At 35.8% G+C, this 21171-nt stretch overlaps 1 protein-coding gene across 1 annotated transcript in view; it reads left to right on the top strand.

Annotated features, from left to right (window-relative positions):
• The window catches only part of SLC13A1 (solute carrier family 13 member 1), a 91196-nt gene that overhangs the window by 5175 nt on the left and 64850 nt on the right, over nucleotides 1–21171 (top strand). Inside the window, exon 2 of the mRNA XM_025380218.1 lies at nucleotides 13306–13434. Coding sequence (XP_025236003.1) covers nucleotides 13306–13434 — 129 coding nt within the window. The remainder of the gene's footprint in view (nucleotides 1–13305; nucleotides 13435–21171) is intronic.

Genomic DNA, 21171 nt, shown 5'->3' with positions numbered 1-21171 from the left:
CAAATATCCACAAGCCCCCATCGCTAATATGGTGTTTCATCTCCTTAATCTAAATCCTCCTAAATCTGCCCTCTCAATCTCATCTTCTCCTCTCTTTCCTTTCCTGTTGGCACTGCTTTCCTTGAAGCTGTCTTTATCTCTTTATTCCATAGACCATTTGTTTTTTACACACTTTCTCCTACAGTCTCTGGCCAGAGTACGACTTTTTAAATGCCAACTCAGTCCTATTGTGAAAAATCAAAATTCTTCAATGGTTCCCTTTTGCCTATAATGGAAAAATATCTAAACAAAAGATTGGTATGCTGATGGATACTTATGACTTTTCATTTATTTGTCCTAAAAGCCTCCACCACACAGTCCCCAATATCTATCTCCCACATTTGCATTTTCCTCTTTAACAATACTTCACTATTTGCAGTTTCTAGAATACCTGTGATTATTCTTGTCTCTCCGCCTTCACATATGCTGTATCCTCCTCCTAGAATGCCCTCTCCTCTTGCCTTGTGCTTCCTAGGAAGGAAGGCTCAGGCTGTGATATAAATGGAAGATCATCCTCAATGCTCTCATTGCATCATGGATACATTGGCCCCCATTACAGTGTGTCTTCCATTTTGCTTTATCTTTGTCTCTCTCTCCAGACTGTAAATATCTCAGGAACATGGAGTATAGTGTTTAAATTTCTGTCTCCTCCAGCACCAAACCCAGTGCCTGTCACATAGTAGATAGTTAATAACTGTGTTGGGTGAATGGATGATCTTGCATGGCAGAAGGATGTAAGGCTTTGGACCTGGTAGGAAGGAGAAAATGCAGGAGAAAGAGGTTGATGAAAGGAAGGAACTTCAATAGAGTGAAAATAATGATGAAAGGACAGAACAAGAAGAATGTAGGTGTAACCAGAGGCTGTCCCTTCCACAAAGCTCTTTCTTCCTCCCATAGTATGTTTTATACCTTGTTTGGTAACAATAATAAATGTGGATGCCCACTGTGAGCCTCATGGTGACAATTAGAAATAGTCATCCCCATTTTACAGAAGAACAGAAACTTGGAGAGGTCAAGAAATGTGCTCAAAGTCACACAGTCCACAAAGGGAGCAAGAGGATTTAAATACAAATCTGTCTGACTTCCAAGCCCATGATGTCATTGCTTATTTAATGATATTTATATCAGATCTTTAAAAGCTGTGCTCAGATTGCCTTACATCATTGTTCATGCATTTGCAATCACGAAAGCACATGTTGACGTGATGCCTCTCTCAGCCTGGATCACGAAGTAACCTCTACCCATGATGGACAAATAGTATGAGTAAGAAATAATTGGTTGTTTTAGACTGCTGAGATTTTGGAACTTTTGCCACAGCATAGCTTATCCTGTCCTGATTAACATAGCATATTCTGAAACATTCCCCAAGTGACTCAGACATGCTACCCTTGGCTCACTTTTTTTTATTTATAAAATGAGCAAGGCTCTTTTTAAAAAGTTCCAAATGTTCCCCAGATTCACCTGAGATACTTGTGTAAAGTCACAAACTCTTAATGTGAAGTGTAGGATGCTGCACGTTGAACAAACTCCCCAGGTGATTCTGGAGCAGGTAGTTCATGGATTGCATTTTGATCATATCCAAATGTATAGTCAGGTTGGAGAGCTGATTATTTCTGTATCTTTTTCCAGTTCCACTGTGTAAAGAGTACGAAAACAATGTGTCTCAGGTGCCGGTTAGGTGTGGAGGTTGAGTGGAAAGGAGGAACTAAAAATTTCCCAGTAACTGGTATAGTGGGCCATCAATTGGTTTTCTCTGCTATCCATTTTGGCTAAAAAGAAACAAACAAAAAGAAAATTTAAAAAGCTAGTTATTTCTCCTTGACTTTGTAGTTGAGCTTATTTTTACTCTCCATCTTCCAAAATGAAGATATTTTAAAGCACTTTAAACTTTGCAATTAATATAAATTGAGTCTTTTTATCACTGCTGCAGTAGGGGTAGGAATACCAAGAACCATACAAAGCCCTTCACAGGCTCTGTCAAATACTAATGGTGTTTTTCTTGTAGCACAGAGATTTAGAATGCATGATTTTTCTCCTTTTTTAATTGCTTTGTGTTCTCTTTAGAAAATCGATTGCGGTGATTGAGGTCTGTGATTGGCTCTGCTTTTCTCACGCTGTGCTGAGAAGAGATCATACCCACATACGTACTAATTCATCAGCCAAATTACTCCCTAATATCAGTCAGTATGTCATTTAAAGAAGCAGAAGAGATGAAAAAACCATATTTTAAAGCCAACTTATATTCTAATTCCATGTGGGGCTATAATTTAAAAGAGAACCACGGTGATTTTTAAATATAATCAGTCACATTTTCTAAGATAACTTGACAGTCAGAACTTTGTGAGGAGGAAAAAGTCATTATCCAAATTGCCTAGTCATAGCTTTCTTTGCCTTTTTCACCCCTTCAGCAAGTGCCCTAGCTGTGCACTTGAGGTGGTTAAGATGAGATATGACTTTGATATTGTTAATTGGGGCTGGGTAAGTGGGAATGTCTGTGATGGAGGATTTCACCTATGCGGGTAGACATTTTAGTTCCAATGCTGTTTGTTGGCAAGAGAGATGAGGGCTGCAGGAAAACTGTAAACATATTCACCCACTGGGGCAGGAGGCAAAATATCCAGTTCCAGGAAAGGAGGGGAGAACAGAGAAAAGGGAACAAGACAAAGAGAAAGAAGTTTCTATGCTAAGGAACTTTATGCCTAAGATATAGATTTAGTGTTTTATAAGATATATAAATACAAACAATATTAGAAAGAAGAGAAAGAAGAACCTTACTCACTCAGAAATATTACTGACCATATACTGTATGCCAAGTACTGCTTTAAATGTTGGGAACAGGGTAGTAAATTTTAAAAATATATACTATAATAGAGTTTATACGTGGACAAATCTCAACTCTACCACACGCTAGCAATGTGATCGTTGAACCTTAGTTCAGCATGGAATTACACTATGTACCCCAAAGAATCTTGGCGGGGGTTAAATAAAATGTCACATGGAGTGCCAAGTGTTGTATCTGATAATGCTTACATGATAAGCATTCGTAAGTATTACTTGCCCATACTATAGTCATAAGTCAGAGAACAGATTTATCTGTCTACTTACCAAATATTTTCACATCTTAAATAAGTTTTTCTATATATAAAGTCTATGATTAACAGTCTAGAAGAGGTTTTAGACAATTAGGATCCTCCCTTCCCAAGCTCCTTCTCCATTGCAAACACAAAGCAAATAAAGATCTCTGTAGATCAGGATGAGAAGGAAGAGCAAACAAGTGGCATGAAGGTGGAAAACTGTGGTTGAAAACACTCCCATGACATTCAGAGGCCAGAGTCAGGTTAAATGCCAGAAACTAAGGGCTGGAAAATGGTTTTCTCAAACCTGTGAAAGACAGAAAGAGCTGGATTGACCGCTGGCTGTGGTGGCTCACAGGAAGCAAACACTGCCCAGCTTCCCAGCCAAGACATCACCCATACTACCCAACTCAGCTAGATGACTGGATCCATGCTATGCTGGCAAGAAAAGAACTCTAGGGTGTCAAGATAAGACACATATGAACCAGGAACTAGGAACTGACTGGAAGAAACTGTAAAAGTGCTAGATGAGAAAAAAGGAGTGCAGAAAAAGAAAACACAAGAATAAAGCTACCACTCAGAATAAATTTGAAAATAAAATTTCAAAATACAATAAGACACTAGAGAAAGACTGACAAAATCTGCTCAGAAGAAATGAAAATAATAGGGAAATCAACCAGTTAGAAAAGGAAAGACCCAAAAAAAAAGAGAAACAAATTATTTTTCAAAATATAAAGCAAAAACAAGAGAGTATAAAATAAGTCTAGTTAGATATCCTGGAATTTTGACACTGAGATTTAAAAAACAAACAAAACCCTCAATAGATGTGTCATGTTTGAGGCACCTGGGTGGTCCTAGTTAACCAGCTTCCCGAGGGGCAACTTCTCCTTTTTCATTTGATTCATGTCAAAGATGAGTCTTACACACTCTAATGCTCAACAGCTCATTCTCAACAGCTTCTCCTTTTTCGTTTGGTTAATGTCAAATATGAGTCTTAGACAGCTTATTCTAATGCTCAACAACTTATTCTGACTTTCCCAAGAAGAAGATGAAGAGCAGGCCAGTGGCATGGGCCAGATGCAGTCAGATGACTGACGGACCAGGAGGGCCTCCGTCCAGTGACCAGTCTCAGAATTTAAAGGACACTTCCCCTTTACTTAGCTTGTATTCAGCCCAGGTGAGTCACCAGGCATTTCTTTCATAAAGGGAGTTTAAACAATTCTTGAAAGAGTAAGCCTTTTTTGTTTATGAAAGTTGCATCCGAGGTAGCCTTGTCTCCTGGAAATTCCCAGGCCAAGGTTGGAAATCCCCAAGCCAGGTTGCATCACATTGCTAAGTGACACTTAGTGTCAACCCTACTATGTGACATACTGCTAAGTGACATGTAGTTATCAGCAAGATGCCTGAATAAGCCTTATGGCTATCATTAATCTTATAACCAAGGTATGTCTCTTATAGTATACTACAAGATGAAATAAACTTTAAACTGAGTATCCTTGAAGATATATTCAGTGAACTGAGAAAGAATACTAGGAATTTGCCAAAAATATCAGATAGAATATAAAAGGATATTTTAAAGTGAGAGAATCATTTGGAGAATGATTTCAGAGCCCCAACATATGTATAAAAGACATTACTGAAAATGAAACACTAGAAAATAAGTCATATTCAAAGTAAAAATTACTGAATTCTCCAGAATTTTTTTAAAAAGATGAGCTCTCAAATACATTTGTAAGTACAAACAACTTAATTAGATATTAGTCCATATTTAGGCACATCATGAATGAGATTTTAGATTAAAAATAATGTGATTTTTTTTAAAGCTTCCAAATAGAGAAGAAAAAAAGTCTCCAAAAGGATAATAATTAGATAAATTTTCATTTCAACAATAATGAAAACATCTAATAAATATATAACAGACTTTTCTGGAGAAATCTACAAAATATTATAGAAGAAGTTTAATAGACACCTGAAAGAATAGAGAAGTTCATAGATAAAAATACTTAAAGCTGTGTCTTACTCCATAGATTCTGTGTAATTTGAATGAAAATTTGAACAAAATTTTTACAACTTGAGATAGTAATTTTAAAATTCAAAAGAAAGAATGAAAATCTAACACTTTTAAGGCAATTTGAAAAACATATAAGATGAACGAGTTGTTATAAAGATTGTAAACCTTATTGAAAAGTTAGAAATGTTAAAAGAGCATAATTCTGCAAGAACTGATTTTTAGAAGGCAGCAGTGGGAGAGGGAGAGGACAAAATAAAGAGACCAGAAGCTTGTGTGTCTGCATTTGAGAACTTCAGCATAGAAAATATGTAGCAACATGAATTACTAGGCAAAATATGAGCTCATTCAATTTAAAAAGCATGGCACTTTGGCTATTCATTTTGAGGAAAAAAATGTGTTAGATTCCTATACAAAAAATTAAAGCTCTACACTTGAAAAGAACTTAATCTTAGAAAAAATATGGAAATATATAATACAGAAAGATTTTCTTATAAAATATGGTAAAAACATGAAACAACAGAAAAGAGTTTAAAAATCACTGTATTAAAATTAAAATCCTCCTGTCAATTAAAAATACAATAAAGCAAATTTCATAGACAAGCCAGAGACTAAGAAAAAGTGTTTACAAATACATAGTTTATAGAGAAATAATATTAAGAATCTAAAAATAACGCCACAAATTCATGAGATAAAAGAAATAAATAACCCAACAGAAAAGTGAAAAAGAACTATAAATATAGAATTTGCAGAAGAGAAACAATTATGTTCAATAACTGTGAAAATACTTCACTGGTATTCAAGAACATGCAAATTAAATAAGAAGAACTTTTCATACCATCAGATTGTCAAATGAATAAATTAATCCAATATACCAAGGATGGTGAAATGGAACTTCTGAACATTGTTGGTGTTAATAGAAACTAGTATGATCATCTCAGATAGCTTCTTAGTTCATTTTTATACTGCTATAAAGAACTGGGTAATTTATAAAGAAATGAGGTTTAATTAACTCAGCATGGCTAGGAGGCCTCAGGAAACTTACAATAATGGTGGAAGGGGAAGTGAGGCATCTTCTTCACAAGGCAACAGGAAGGAGAAGTGCCAAATTAAAGGGGAAGGGCCCCTTATAAAACCATCAGATCTCATGAGAACTCACTCACTATTATGAGGACAGCATGGGGGAAACTATGCCCATGATTCAATTACCTCCACCTGGTTTCTCCCTTGACACGTGGGTATTATGGAGATTACAATTCAAGATGAGATTCATGTGGGGACACAAAGCCTAACCATGTTAGATAGCAAATGGGCAATATCTAGTAAAGTTCAAATGGAGTCCTTCCCATTTGAAGTTCTGATGCTAGTTTTCTCCACTAGCTAAGACAATCTATTTTCCATAGACATGCATGTGGAGATAGGTACAAAGATGTCCATAGCCTTATAACAGTAAAAAATTGGGGAAAAATCCAAACAAACATCAATAGAAAAACAGATAAATAAATGGTAAAATGTTCATAAAAAGGAATACTATATCTGTTTAAAATGAAGTAACAATAGATCTACATGTATCAACATGAATGTATTTGAAGTACATAAAATATTGAGTGAAAAAAGCAAGTTGCAAAGTGACATATAGGGTAAACCTTAATTTTAAAACCACGTGTTATTAATGTATTGATGTCTGCATGTAGTATAATCACAAAAACATAAATGGAAAGGATACAAACCACATTCTAGACAGTGGTTAACTTTGGGAATGGTGGAGGAGAAGGAAACGAGGGAGTGGTCTTCAACTTTAACATCAGTCTTTAACTGAATATGGAATGCTTTATTTGTTTAAAAATAATTTAAGCAAATGTGGCAAAGTGTCAACATTTGTTAAATATGATAAGCTGTACAAATATGTTTGTTGCATATTTTTACTATGTTCTAAATATTTTATAATTTTGAAAATGCTTTTAAAGAATACATGCCAAAAAACTTCTAATACATATATTTTTTAATGCAAGGGACCAGGAACTGTCCATACTATAATAACTTCATGTCTCTAGTAGTGTGAGGAAATCTTATACTAGGAAAGAAGGAGCTGCTATGAATGAGCCAAAGAGGTGCAGTGTATACACACAGAGCAGGTATCCAGGGTTAAGCAACATGACATTTCATATGATCTAATGGAATTCCACCTGGTTTCTACACAACTGCCTCTGTCTGGCTAGGTGTGGCTTGTTTGCTGAACTTCTTGATGTTAACTGTTGGAAGTGATAAGAAGTACAGAGATTTTTAAGCAGAAAAGTAGTATTTTTGAGGAAGTCCTCTGGACTTTTTTTTCTCTCTTTTCTCTTTATTTTGAGAAGGAATCATGATTTTTTTTAAAAAAAATTGTAAGGTCAATGGTAGTCATAACTATAAATCATTACAGTCACATCCTTCATGATAAATAAGATAAAAGTACACATTATTTTTGTTGCTATTATTCAGTTTAAGAACTCATAATACTAAAATACTTCAGAACAAAATGTGATTAAAACATTTACTTGTTATGGTTTCAGAGTAAGTTTTAATAAAGATATCAGATGTGTCAGCAACTTCCAGCAGAGTTGGGGGGTAGGTTGTGGGGGAGGAAGGATTAACTCATACTCTTAATTGACAACTTGTCTTCTTTTATTGCTGTTTGACTGTTGTTCTCTTGAGGAGGTAGTAGTGGTAGTGATTGTGTGTGATGGTGGTAAACAATTTGTGGTGGTTTTGTTTCTTAGGAGTAGGAGGTCTGTTAAGAAGGTGAAGAAAAAGAGGAAAGAGACAAAATTTGGAAGAAATTTACAAGAGACAAAGATAATATAGCTTGAAATAATGGGTCACTCTATGAATTTCTAGTGATGAAATGAAGCTACTTTATTTTCTGCCTCAAAGCCGGTCCTAAAATCAAATATCTAGGATCTCTTTTTAGTTGCAACACAGTTCCACAATTTCTGAGTAGTTTTCTTCTTCATCAGAAGAAGAAATTACTCACCCTCATATTCTTTGTGTGCGTGTGTGAATAGATGTGAGTAACAGAAAAGAAGAAAATGGTTGTTTTCTTTTCTATCTCTTGTACTTTTCTTCTTCTTAGCAAGACTATTCACAGATCTTTGATTTTAAAGTGAACAAATAACCCTATATACTTTAATAGGATAGTTTTTAAAGAAAATACTTGGTATTGTGTTTGAATTGACCTTCTGCTATTTAATGCCTAAGGACTTTGAAGGGAAAGAATGCTTTCCTGCATTCTTTCACAACACCAAGCATGACCAAGAAAAAAATCACACAATAGAGAAAAGGAATTGTAGGAAGGAAGCATTCCTGGGATGAACCCAATAGGATGCTTGTTTAATTTATCAGCCAAAGAGGGACAATTTTGAAAATAAAAGGAAATACTAATGAGAAAGGAAACTTTACAACAACACTGTCCTGAGAAAATTGGAGCAGATGGCTATCCTGCCCATTAAAAAGCACTCAAACAATCCTAAAATTTGTATTGAAACAAAAGACCCCAAATAGTTAAAGCAATCTTGAACAAAAAGAACAAAGCTGAGGGGCATCACACTACCTGATTTCAAAATATAATGCAAAGCTATAGGAACCAAAGCAGCATGACAGTGGCATAAAAACAGACATGTGGACCAATTAAACCACAGAGAAACCAGAAATAAATCTGTACATTTACAGCCAACTGATTTTCAGCAAAGGTGCCAAGAACACACAATGGGAAAATGAGAGTCTCTTCAATAAATGGTGTTAGTAAAACTAAATATCCACATGCGGAAGAATGAAATCAGACCCATATTTCTCACTATATGCAAAAATCAACTCAAAATGAATTAAATAACTAAATATAAGACCAAAAGCTATGAAACTACTGGAATACAAAACAGGGGAATGGCTCCATGACATTGGCCTAGACAATGATTTTTTGGATATGACCTCAAAAGCACAGGCAACAAAAGCAAAAATAGACAAATGGGATTACATTATACTAATAAAACTTCTTCACTACAGACAAAATCAAGAGTGAAAAGACAACCTAGAGATTAGGATAAAATATTTGCAAACTATTATTCTGATAAGAGATTAATATCAAAAATATATAAGGAATTCAAACAACTCAATAGCAAGAAAGCAAATAACCCAATTGAAAAATGAGCAAAAAAATTTGAATGGACTTTTCAAAAGAAGACATACAAATGGCCAACAGGTACATGAAAAATTGCTCAACCTCACTCTTCTGAGAAATACAAACAAAAACCACAGTGAGATATTATCTCACCCTTGTTAGAATGGCTATTATAACAAGTGTTGGCCAGGATGTGAACACTGTTTGCAGAAATGTAACTTAGTACAGCCATTATGAAAAACAATATGGCATTCCTTCAAAAAATTAAAAATAGAACTACTGTATGATCCAGCAATGTCATTACTGGATACATATCCAAATGTTTATCGAGGAGCTATCTGCACTCCCATGTTTATTGCTGCACCAGTCACAATAGCCAAGATATGGAATCAACCTAAGTGTTTATCAACAGATGAATGGATAAAGAAAATATGATATGTATATATATATACACACACAAAAAAAAAAACAAACACACACACACACACACACACACACACACACAGAGAGAGGATGGAATACTATTCAACCATAAAATGAAAAAAATCCTGTCATTTGTTATAACATGGATGAACCTGAAGCATATGTTAAGTGAAATAAGCCAGGAACAGAAAGACATATAGCACGTGATCTCACTCATGTGGAATCTAAAAAAGTTGATCTCATAGAAGTGGAGAGTGAACTTGTGGTTTCCAGGGTCTGGGAAGATCAGGTGTCGGGGCTGAGGAGATACTGGTCAAAAGATAGCAGGAATAAGCTTGAGAGATTTATTATACAACATGGTGACTGTAGTTAATAACATTTTGTATTCTTGAAAAATGCTAAAAAGAGTGGATATAAAGTGTTCTCAGCACAAAGATAATAATGATGTGAGTGAATGCACATATTAATTAGCTAGACTTCGTCATTCCACTATGCATAGATACTTCAAAGCATCACGTTGTACATGATAAATACAGTACATACAATTTTACACGTCAATAAAAAAATAAGGTTTTAAAAAAAGAGCACTCAGAAGGGAGTAACTCTGTCTTCCTCCTTTTCCAGACCTTTAGTTTTCTTCAGATGTGAAAAAAGGGGACAATTTCCACGAATTATGGGAAGGCAGCTATCAAAGACAATGCAGATATGGTGCTTTAGCTAGCTGCAATTATAATCCACTGGGACTCCTATGAAAAAATACAAAATGTACATATGTGTGCAGGGTAAACTCCATGATGAGACATAAATTTGAACTGCAAATCAAAAGGTGGACAAGTTTTCCAAATGGGTTATACATTCAGGAATTCAGCTTAGGCAAAAGGAAACTACTTGGAAGCAAGTTTCTGGAACCAGATTTAAAGATGAAAGGGAAGGTCTGGAAAAGGGTATAGCCCAGTACTTCTCAAACTTTAGCCTAGATAAGAATAACCTTATGAACTTGAAAATGCTGATTGATTCAGTGTGTCTGGGGAAGGCCTTGATGTCCTACCTTCCTCACAAGTGCCCAGATTATGCTGACACTGCTGGTTCATCAATCTCACAGAGCGGCAGAGGGGAGAAGTCCAAATGCGCGATCTAAGTGTTGATTCTTGAATGACAAAGCAATATTTGAAAGGCAGAGCAAATAGGCAACCTTTTTCCTACCAGATATTTTACTAAAATGCTGACAAAAGCTGAGGATGTAAGAGAATAAGTGAATTAATATAGTAGTACTGTATAGAACTGAAAAAATACAAGTCAATCTCTAAAGGTGACCCTGGAGAGCTGTTGCCATGGAAGAATATGATCCCAATGTTACCAAATATCTCAATTTGTTAATAGAAGGAATTCAGACTTTACTTTTAACACTAAACCTGCTGATTTGTAAATCCTGACTCAAATTAAGCACAAAGACTTATAACATTGTGAATCAAATACAAAGAATTGCCTTGCTAGACTTGTCCATCAGCTTGCGACTGCTTCATCCAAATGATCAAACACGGTCAAAGGATCTAGAATGTGAGCACAGGCAGGCAGAAACTAGCACGTAAAGGATCTGGGGGCTTGCTGGTATACCAACTGACTGAACACTATGAATTAGAGTTCAGAGAAAGGGATGCATTATGAGGAACAAAGATCAGAACTCAAATATCAAGAAAGTGTGTAAAGAAGATTCTTTGGATATAGAAAACTGATGTCGGGAGGTATTGCGATAAGACATTATAGTCAGAGTGAAAGTTGATTTGAATGCAAAATGAGGATTCTTCAATTGTTTTCAATAAACAACTAAAAGTCACTGACTTTTGGTTGATTTAAGTCAGGACTGAGCTACTTAAAATACAGAAGGAGTCTGGGCCAGGTAATAATGTGATTCTTGAAATTTTGCTTTTTATTCTGTCACCAAAGTTGTACCATCTGAGTGGACCGTGACTCTCCACCCAAAGACCCATGTTGACATGGATGTTCAACACTTATGGCAGGGGGTGTATATGGTGAACAGAACCAGCTAGCACCTTGTATTCTATTTTCTTTTTGATGTTTTAGCAGACCCTTATAGATTGGTGCTCCAGATAGTTGTCAGGGTGGCTAGACCTCTACTCTGGCTTTATGCAAGGGAGTGCCAAATGCAAAATGGATTCTTGGAAAGTGACCTGATATTGGAATAGTTTTGCCTACAGTGGAGGAAGTGGGTAGAGGGGCAGATTTGAGAGATATAATGATTGGGGAATAAATAGGATCAAGATAGTGGCTAGTTGTAACTAGAGAGCAAAATAAAAAGTGCTCCATTTTATCTCTGCAACCTAGGTTCTTACAAGTATGATGGAAAACATAAAGTCATAAGAATGAACTTTCAGGCTATCCATGCATTCTCATTAAGAGAAAATGCACAACCTTTCTTCCATACTGGCATTGTTAATTAAGCTAGTATTCACAATTCTTTCTAGAGCTGTTTAGGAAGATCCAGTCAAGGCTCAGCTTTGTTTCGTTGTTTTATTGTTTATCAAGATGGTAGAAGCAGACTCTGTATGAAACTGTCAACATCAAAACACTTTTATTCTTTCTCCTTTAAATAGATAACACAATAAAGGTATTGCCTAATCCTGGCTTATTAAGGGTATGTTAGAAATGCACTGGAAGTGTAGGGATGCTGGTCAAGTAAACCCCAAGACCCAAGGACTCACCTTGAGCCAGGTGAATCAGAAAGCAGCAGTGCTAGACATAAATAAAAGCCTAAATAAATAGCTTAATTCAACCTAAACAGCAGTTCTTGTAAATTTTTCTAATGCAACTCAGAATTTGCAGAGAGTAAGCAGTGTGAGAGCAAAATAGCGCCATTTGATAGCTGCTAACCTTTACTAAATACTTAGAACATTCCAGGTGATTTCATACCAAAGTTATCTATATAAGTTAAATATAATGATAAAAGTTTGACCATCTCTTAACAATGCCCTAAAACAGGAAAATATAGTTTTATACTAAGCAAAGCAACAGATCCTATTAAGAGTAGCATTCAGGCTCATCCATGCCACACAACTTGTCATGTCTTTTCTCTGAGACGCAGTACTGCAAAGGTTACTCCTAGGTTGGTTTTCTCCTTTTAGTTAGGAGAGGAAGGCAGGAGTGCTTGGGTCCCACTCAACCAGACACTAAGGAATGCAGTTAGAAGGTAGGTTCCTGCCCCCAGGGGAAAGGCTGTAACTTGGCTATTTCTGTATTCCAGAAGTATGGGGGAGTGCATTTTACAGGCCAAATGAAGGTGAGTACAAACATCTATATACACTAATCTGAGCAAGAAGATGGACTAGATGACGTTGTCTATTTTGAGGGAAATGTGAAATAAATGTAATGAATGGGGAATTTTTTCTGTCTTTAGTTTTTTATGTTTATTAAATTTTGCTTCTTAGAACTTCTAAGAAATGAATATTTGGGGGCAACTCAAAGATGCAGAGGTCTTCGGATCTTCTTACTTTCTCTGTGACATGGCTCTATTAAGCAAACATGTTTGTGTTTGAATGTTGACTTCTCCAGTCTCATGATATCACCTTTTGCTTTGCATTTGTTCTCACCAGGAAACAGAATGTGCCTACATACTCTTCGTGGTCGCCATATTTTGGCTTACAGAAGCATTGCCTCTGTCGGTAACAGCTTTGCTACCTAGTTTAATGTTTCCCATGTTGGGGATCATGCCTTCTAAGAAGGTAAGTCCTCTTGCCAAAGTCATAAGTTGATTCCCTGTTTTGTACTGAGATTTCCATTGAGAAAAGTTATTTTTAAAGGGAGAAACCATCCCGTTGGTAAGGTTCCATGTAAGTCCCCCAAACTTCCAACTATTTCTCCTCTCTGGCATTCTGCATGTGTGCCCACCTTCAAAGAACAAACACAAGCTGCAACTTCTTGATTCATACATGTCAGTAGGAGAAATGTATGTCCCCTCTTCTCTCACTGACATCTGTGCCTGGTGCCTCCCTCTCAAAAACAGGAAAATTTGTTGACATCCTCCATAAGCTTTTTATATTCAGCAGAATTCAGCCTCACGGTGTTGGAAAAACAATTTTGTTTTTAATGAAGAAAAAGTTTCCCTGTTTTCATTTCCAGAAACCCGCCATTTACAAAGATAAAGCCAAACTAATTTTCATGTATAGCTCCAGGAGTTTATTCATGCTAAGAGGTGTTTATTGGTTCTATACAATCTAAGAGTACCCATCTGAAGAAAGTGGATTTGGTTTCCCAAATGCATTGAAAACAGTCTCCAGCCACCCAGAAAACAACTATCTAAACCACAGCTGAAACAGTCCCAAGAGAGATGTTAAGTTAGAGATGCCAGTCAGTGCAGTTTATTACCTTTGGACTTCCATCTTCTGCCTGGGTCTAACATTGCTCTCTTGCGGCTCACCCGTCTTTCATTTTCTTTTTAACTAACCCTTGATTACATTTCTTTCTGTGAAAGGAATGGTTCCCTTCTTTATTTTCATGTCCTTCTTCCTGATTTTGGAGCCCCAGTCGATCTTTTTGCACTTTTTATCCTCTCCGCTCCTCTTTTCTACCTGGGTTTTCCCCTCCCACATAACTTTGAGTCTTTTCTATCTAATGACCATTGATTTGGAAGAGTGGCCAGGGCTGCACTTCAGTTCCTCTTGCCTCCAGGCTGACATTCTGCTGCCCCAAGGAATTTCAGAGCTATAATCTATTAAGCATCTTAAATGCCTCAACATGCTCTATGGCTTTCAATATCGGGAATTAAAAAAAGAAGGGGTTGATGAGTTGTTAAAAATAGGGTGTCAAATTTTTAACCCCTGTCCTACGGGCTTGGATGGTTCTGTGTCCAGAGATAGGTATGTTTAAGACTTATACATTTGTCTCTTATGGTTTATTAACAATAAAACTGACTAAATTGACTGTTAAAAAGAGGCTGAAGTAGAAGTGAGATTTACTGGACTCATGGGGCATTTCTGTAACAAGCTGTTACAGGAAGAGACATACAAACATTAGAGGGAAGCAGGAGGAAAGAGTACCTGGGAAGGGCTAGCTTTGTAGGAGCTGCCGAGGATATATATGTCTGCCTCTTTCTGGTGTGTAAGGGCCTGACTAAAGGCAGCAAAATTGTAGGTGCCAATGGCAGTTTTGCATCACTCTGACTGCAGACACCAGCCCAGCAGTCCTTTATCCCCAGACTAATTTAACAGTCATAGAATCTTAGATTTGAAAGGGAATTCTTCTTGGTCACTTCTCCCCCAGAACAGGGATCCCATCCAATATCTCTTACAGATGAGATCATTCAGAAAGTGTTTAAAGGCTTTCTGGATTATGGGCCTCTAATATCCCTTAAGGAGAGACACATTATTTTTGAATAATTTTAACTCATAAATAACTCAGCTTTATTGAGCCCACATCTGAAACTCAGTAACAGACTCATTAAACTTATTTCTAACATGTAGAATTTCATAAACAAACCTCACTTTTTTGCATGACAGTGTTGCTTGAATTTGAAAACTAATATCATTTTCTCCTTATTTCTTCCCACCTTGAGTCTTAGTGGTTTCCAGACCTCAACTCCCATCCTCAAATCTGCCATTTCCAACTCCATCAACACCACCATCTTCTTTTTTCTTCCTGAAACTAACTCTAGTTTGTCAATGAGACTTAATAATTAAATGAGTTAATAAATGTAAATTTCATTACATAGTAAGTACTCCATATATGTTAGCCAATGGTATTATTTATATATTCACAAAAGTGAATAGATGATTCTAGAAATATTTGGAGTGTTGCAAAGGTAAATTAGCCTATCGTCTTACCTATGGCATTTCAGCCTAAGTTTGTTTTAAACTTTATGTGATTCTCTTCACCTTGTAAGTTTAACTGGAACTTGCAGCAAATCATAGTCCTCAGAACTTTTAGTGGAGAAAACTGTTCTTCAGAATTGCAATCCTTTTTCTCAACAGAGTAACTTACCTTTTCCTAATAAGTTAGCTGACCAAAGCTACAGTCTATTATGAATCAGCTAGAGATTTAGTCATAAGGCCTGAGCTTAGAATTTGACATTTGTTGCCGATTACTTGGAGGACCCTGATCATGTCCTTTAATAACTCTTTTTTTTAATCATCTGTAAGTAGAATATGATAATGCTACATAACCCATTGTTGTCAAGATCAAATTAAATAATGTATGTTAAACAATGATACAAACTAAGTATCAAGCATTCTTATGAGGTTTAATATTCACAGTTAAAGTTTGTTTTGAGAGTTTTAAACTATAATTCCAGGCCGCTGCAGCATCTTTGAATCTCAGATCTGTCACTGAGTAGGAAACCATGTCATTAATGCCCTCATCTAAGTTTAGAGCCCTAAACACCTCTCTCTTTGGCCATAATAGTTATCACTTTACCTATTTTTTAAGCCAATCCTAAATACTGGCATCTTGCTGAGCCCATTACTATATTTGAAGAATATCAACAAATGTTAAACTTTTCTCATATTTGTGGAACTGAACCTGAAATGCTAAAGTATGTAGAGTATGTTCAATTTGATATTTCAAAACAAGCATTAATATTATTGTCATCAAAAATATTTATATATAAATTTTACATATATGAATGTGAAAATACACATGTACAGATATAGATATATATATATATAATGTCATGTATTTTTCAGTGATTCAATAGATATTCACCTGGTAGTACCCTTCCAGGGATTTGGGAACATACCAATGAATAAAAACAGGCAAAATATTTCCTATCTTTCTAGAGGAAAGGAGGCAATGAATAATATATCTGATAAATAGAAATATTATACAGTATAGTGAGCTAGAAAGGTAATTTTGTGCTATGGAAAAAATGCAACAGGATAATGGGGATCAGAGAGAGTGGTAATTTTAAATAAGGTGGTCACGTTAGACCTCCTTGAGATAGTGATACCTGAACAAAGACAGGAAATGAAGGAGTTAGCCATTTGAATATTTGGAGAATGACTATTGCAGAAGAGGTAACATCCAGTGCAAAGACCTTATTGCAGGTACATCTGCAGTGTAATTGGAAGAGAGTAACTAAAGAGGAGAATGATAGATTAGGTCAGGTAAGTAATGTAATGAGGCAATGGACCAGGCAGGGTCAAACTAGGCCATTGCAAGATTTTAACATTGAATAAAATGGGATCCTCTGAAGAGTTTTGAGCACAAAAGTTACATGATCAATTTAACTTTGATTTTAAAAAGGATAATTTGGGCTACTGTGTTGAGAAACGAGACAGAAAGAAAGAGACAGTAGGTTATTGCAGTAGGTGAGAGACCATGGTAATTCAGACCAAGGGCAGTAATAGAGATATCGAATGTATTGTTGATAAAATGTGAAGATAAAATCAGCAAACTTTCCAGATTGATTAGATATGGCATATGGTTGGAAGAAAAGTGTCAAAGATGCCTCACAGCTTATCTGACAATTGGGAAAATGGAATTGCTATCAACTGAAATGGGAAGATGATGGGAAGTGCAGTCTTACTCTAGGAGAGGGGCTGATACCTAGAGTTCAGTGCTGGACAGATAAGTTTGAAATACTCAAGTGAAGATGTTGAGTAGGCAGTTGAATACAAAAGAGTCCAGAGTTCATGGGAGAGAGCTAATCTGCAGATATAAATCTGAGATTCATCAAAATATAGATGGTATTTAAAGCCCTAAGACTTGATAAGATCACTCGGGGAGTGAATGAAGATAGAAAAGCAAAGAGGAAAAAGAACTGACCTCTGCATAGCTACAAGACTAAGAGGTAAATGAGAAGAGAAAGCACTAGCCAAAGAAACTAAGAAGAAAAGGTTATTGAGGTAGGAGGAGAACCAGGAGAATGTGTGAGCCTGTAATCCAAGTGAAGCAAGTGTTTTGAAGATGAGGCAATGACTCTGTGTGTCAAATCTGCTGATAAGTCAGTTAATGTGAAAACTAGTTATTGACTATTGGATTTAGCAAAACAACCTAATAATTAACAAAGCACCTTTTAAAAAATATTATATCATTTAATTCACAAAGTTGGTGTGAGGTAATATTTAACTTTTAGAACTATTTATTGATTTGTAGAAAGGTTGCTGAACCGGTAAATTACATAACTAAGAGAGAACTCAGGTACTCTGATTGCAAAAGTCCGTGTTTTTTGATGAAATCCTATTCTGAAACAGAAATATAACTATGTTTATCTTGCAAATAGATATCAAATATTATTAGAAATTTTATTTGACATATCAATTTTGCCTTGAGAATAGTTATATTTATCAGTGTAATTTACAAACCAACAGCACCTTCTTCTATTACCTCCTGGACAAGTAGGCCATAACAAACACATCTGCCTGTAGCTAATGTTTCTTCTCAAATATTCTGACTCTGATGAAAACCATAGAATAGGTACTACAATGAAAACAGAGAATGTGAAATTTTTTTCTGAAGTTTAACTAATTTTATTTGGACTGCAGGCTATAGTTTGTTTGCATGGTCTATTGAGAAAACTGGCAAACTGTGGGCCTGAAGGCCAAATCAGCCTGCTGCCTAATTTTTAAAATAAACTTTTTATTAGAACAAATCCATAGTCATTCATTGACATACTGCCTTTGGCTATTTTGTGCCATGACAGAGTTGAATAATTACAGTGAAGACCATATGGCCAACAAAGTCTAGAATATTTACTGCTTGGCCCTCTACAATATGCTTACTCCTCATATAACCCAAATCAGTAACAACAAGAATGTCTCATAGTCCTGGACTTCTTTCTGTGTCTAATCATTTACTAATAATGGCTTGCTTCTATGTGTTTATTTGTATTTTTAAGTCATTCTGCATTTATTCTTTCATTTCATTCTCAGAGTATTGGTGAATAGGGTATCTTAGCCCGTTCAGATTGCTATAACAAAATACATTAAGCTGGGTAAATGAACAACAGATATTTATTGCTCACAGTTCTGGAGGCTGGGAAGTCCAATATCATGGCACTGGCAGATTGGGTGTATGGTAAGGGCTTGCTCTCTGCTGCATCCTCTCTGCTGCTCTCTGCTTGCTCTCTGCTGCATCTTGCTGCTGCATCCTCACATGATGGAAGGGGCAAGAGAGCTCTCTCAGGCCCCTTTTATAAAAGCACCAATTCCATTCATGAGGTTGGAGCGAACATGTTTGGTTCCTTTTAGGTGCCAACATATGAATTTGGGTGGTAGACACCAACATTTAGACCACAGCAGTCAATAGGGCTTATTTCCATGAGCCAAACTGCAAAAGAGATAAGGGAAAATGAAAACTTAAATATTTATTCATTTTTTAATAATAAACTCGAGAATCAGGTCCTGTAAGAAGATTTTCCAAATCCCTCTAGGAAAAAAATTATCACCCCACTTACTTTTAAAATCTGAATTATATTTTGGAGAGGTTTCATTCAAGCATCTATAATACTTTATTGCACTTTTTGTTCACTTGTTTTTTCTCATCTAATAGCTTGTAAGCTCCTTGAGTGTAGGGACTTATTAAATTTAACATCTATTGAGTGTCAATTTGTGCCAGGCATTTGCTAAGTCCATAAAAACAATTATTAATAAGATACATCTGGCCTTCAAAATACATCTAGTGTAATAAAGGGGATAAATAAATGGAAAAATTATCAATATATAAATTAAGAAGTACTATAAAAAGGGAGATATTATCTAATCCAGTTTAGGTTCCTAGGGAAGATATCTTAGAAGAATTGACATCTTCCATGAAGGAAGATTAGAAGTATCCAAGACAAGGGGAGAGGGTCATTCCAGGTTAAATTACAAGCAAGTGTTAAAGCACTTCTGTGTTTGGGGAACTAAATACATAGGAAGAAGTAGGGCGGAGTGGCAAAAAACTAAATTGGAGAGGTGAAATGGGACCAGATAATGAAGGGTCTTTTATGACATGTTGAAAATATTGGATTTGGTCTTTAAAACTATGTGAAGGTCTTAAAAACTATACTGAAGAAGTATAAGAAGGACAATTATGTGACCAGATTTACACTTTAGAAAAGGGGCTATGACAATGGTATGGAGTGGATCAAAAGAGATCAATCATACAGCAGCCAAGTGAGAAATAGCGAGGAGCTTAATCAAGGTTGTCACGTATAAACAGAGAAAAAGGGACACATTTTAAAGATATGAAGGACCTAGGAATAATAAGACTTATATTGGAAGGGAAAAAGGAATCATGGCTGACCTTTAGGTCCCTGTCTTGGGCAACATTTACATTAACCACAAAGGGAGAATGTGTTTGAAGGATGGGGAGTGAGAAGACGTATGTTGAATTGTAGGTGTTTGTGGGAAATTCAAATGGACATGAACAGTTGGACATATCAGTCTGAAACTCAGAACACTTATCTCTGTGGAAATAAAGACCTCGGTGTAGTCAACATTCATTTAACAAATATTCATTGAGTGCCCCCATGTATGTGCCAGGCATTATTTTAGTCCTATAAAGTTGAATCCTTCAAATTCAGTCATTGGATGGATAAAGCAAGAAGACTATAAAGACTATAGACAGAACCCTGTGGAATACCAGCATTTTGGAGGACCGAGATAACTGGATTTTCAAGTCAGAAAAAAAAAAAAAAAATTCAGAGGCAGGTATAGAACCAGCGAGAAAAAACAAAACAAAACAAACAAAGAAAAAAAAAATTCCTGACTCTGGAGGCACTGGTAAATTAATATACTGAAATACTTATACCTAGAGTAAGAGTTGAAAGAGTTAGGAGCCTAGGAGATAGAGGACAGAGTATAGAAAATTGGGATTTTAGAGCTCACAGACCATAGCTTATTCATTGTCCCTCCCTCCCTGATTCTTTCAGTGCTATTTACCAAGCTCTCCTACTGTGTACCAGCATTATGCTAGGTGCAAAATACGTGATGGTTAGCAAAACAGAGTCCTGGTTTGGCTAGCAAAACAGATTCCTGGTCCTCATGGGACTTTATGGTACAATACAGAAAACAATAAGCACATAAACAAACAGTATTTATGTAATATATATACTATGAAAAAACCAAACAGGGCTCTATGATACAGAAAAATAATAGGACCTATTTAGAAAGGCCTGATATTCGAGAATTGAAGAGGTGCAAGGAGGGAAAAATATATGAAGCACTTATTAATGTATTCTCTGTTCCTATAATATTTTTGGTGCATACAGATAATTTTTCAGTGAGTAATAAATGAAATAGTAAGGAAATTGATATAATTATTTTCTATTATCCAATTACTACAAAATGTAAAGAGATAGATATAAACCTTGAAAAACATCATAAATGAACATTTAATACAATATAAAAGTTGTCCACTTGCACACTTTTAATTTCAAGGACAATTATCAATTTTTGCTTTTTATTGAAACTAAGCCAAGCTTAGCAAGTTATGTTAAAAATGCAGATATAATTTAATACAGCAAAATTATCATAAGAATTGAT

Source organism: Theropithecus gelada, chromosome 3 (assembly GCF_003255815.1).
Source record: "Theropithecus gelada isolate Dixy chromosome 3, Tgel_1.0, whole genome shotgun sequence".
Lineage (NCBI taxonomy): Eukaryota > Metazoa > Chordata > Mammalia > Primates > Cercopithecidae > Theropithecus > Theropithecus gelada.
This window is presented reverse-complemented; position numbering and strand designations above follow the sequence as displayed.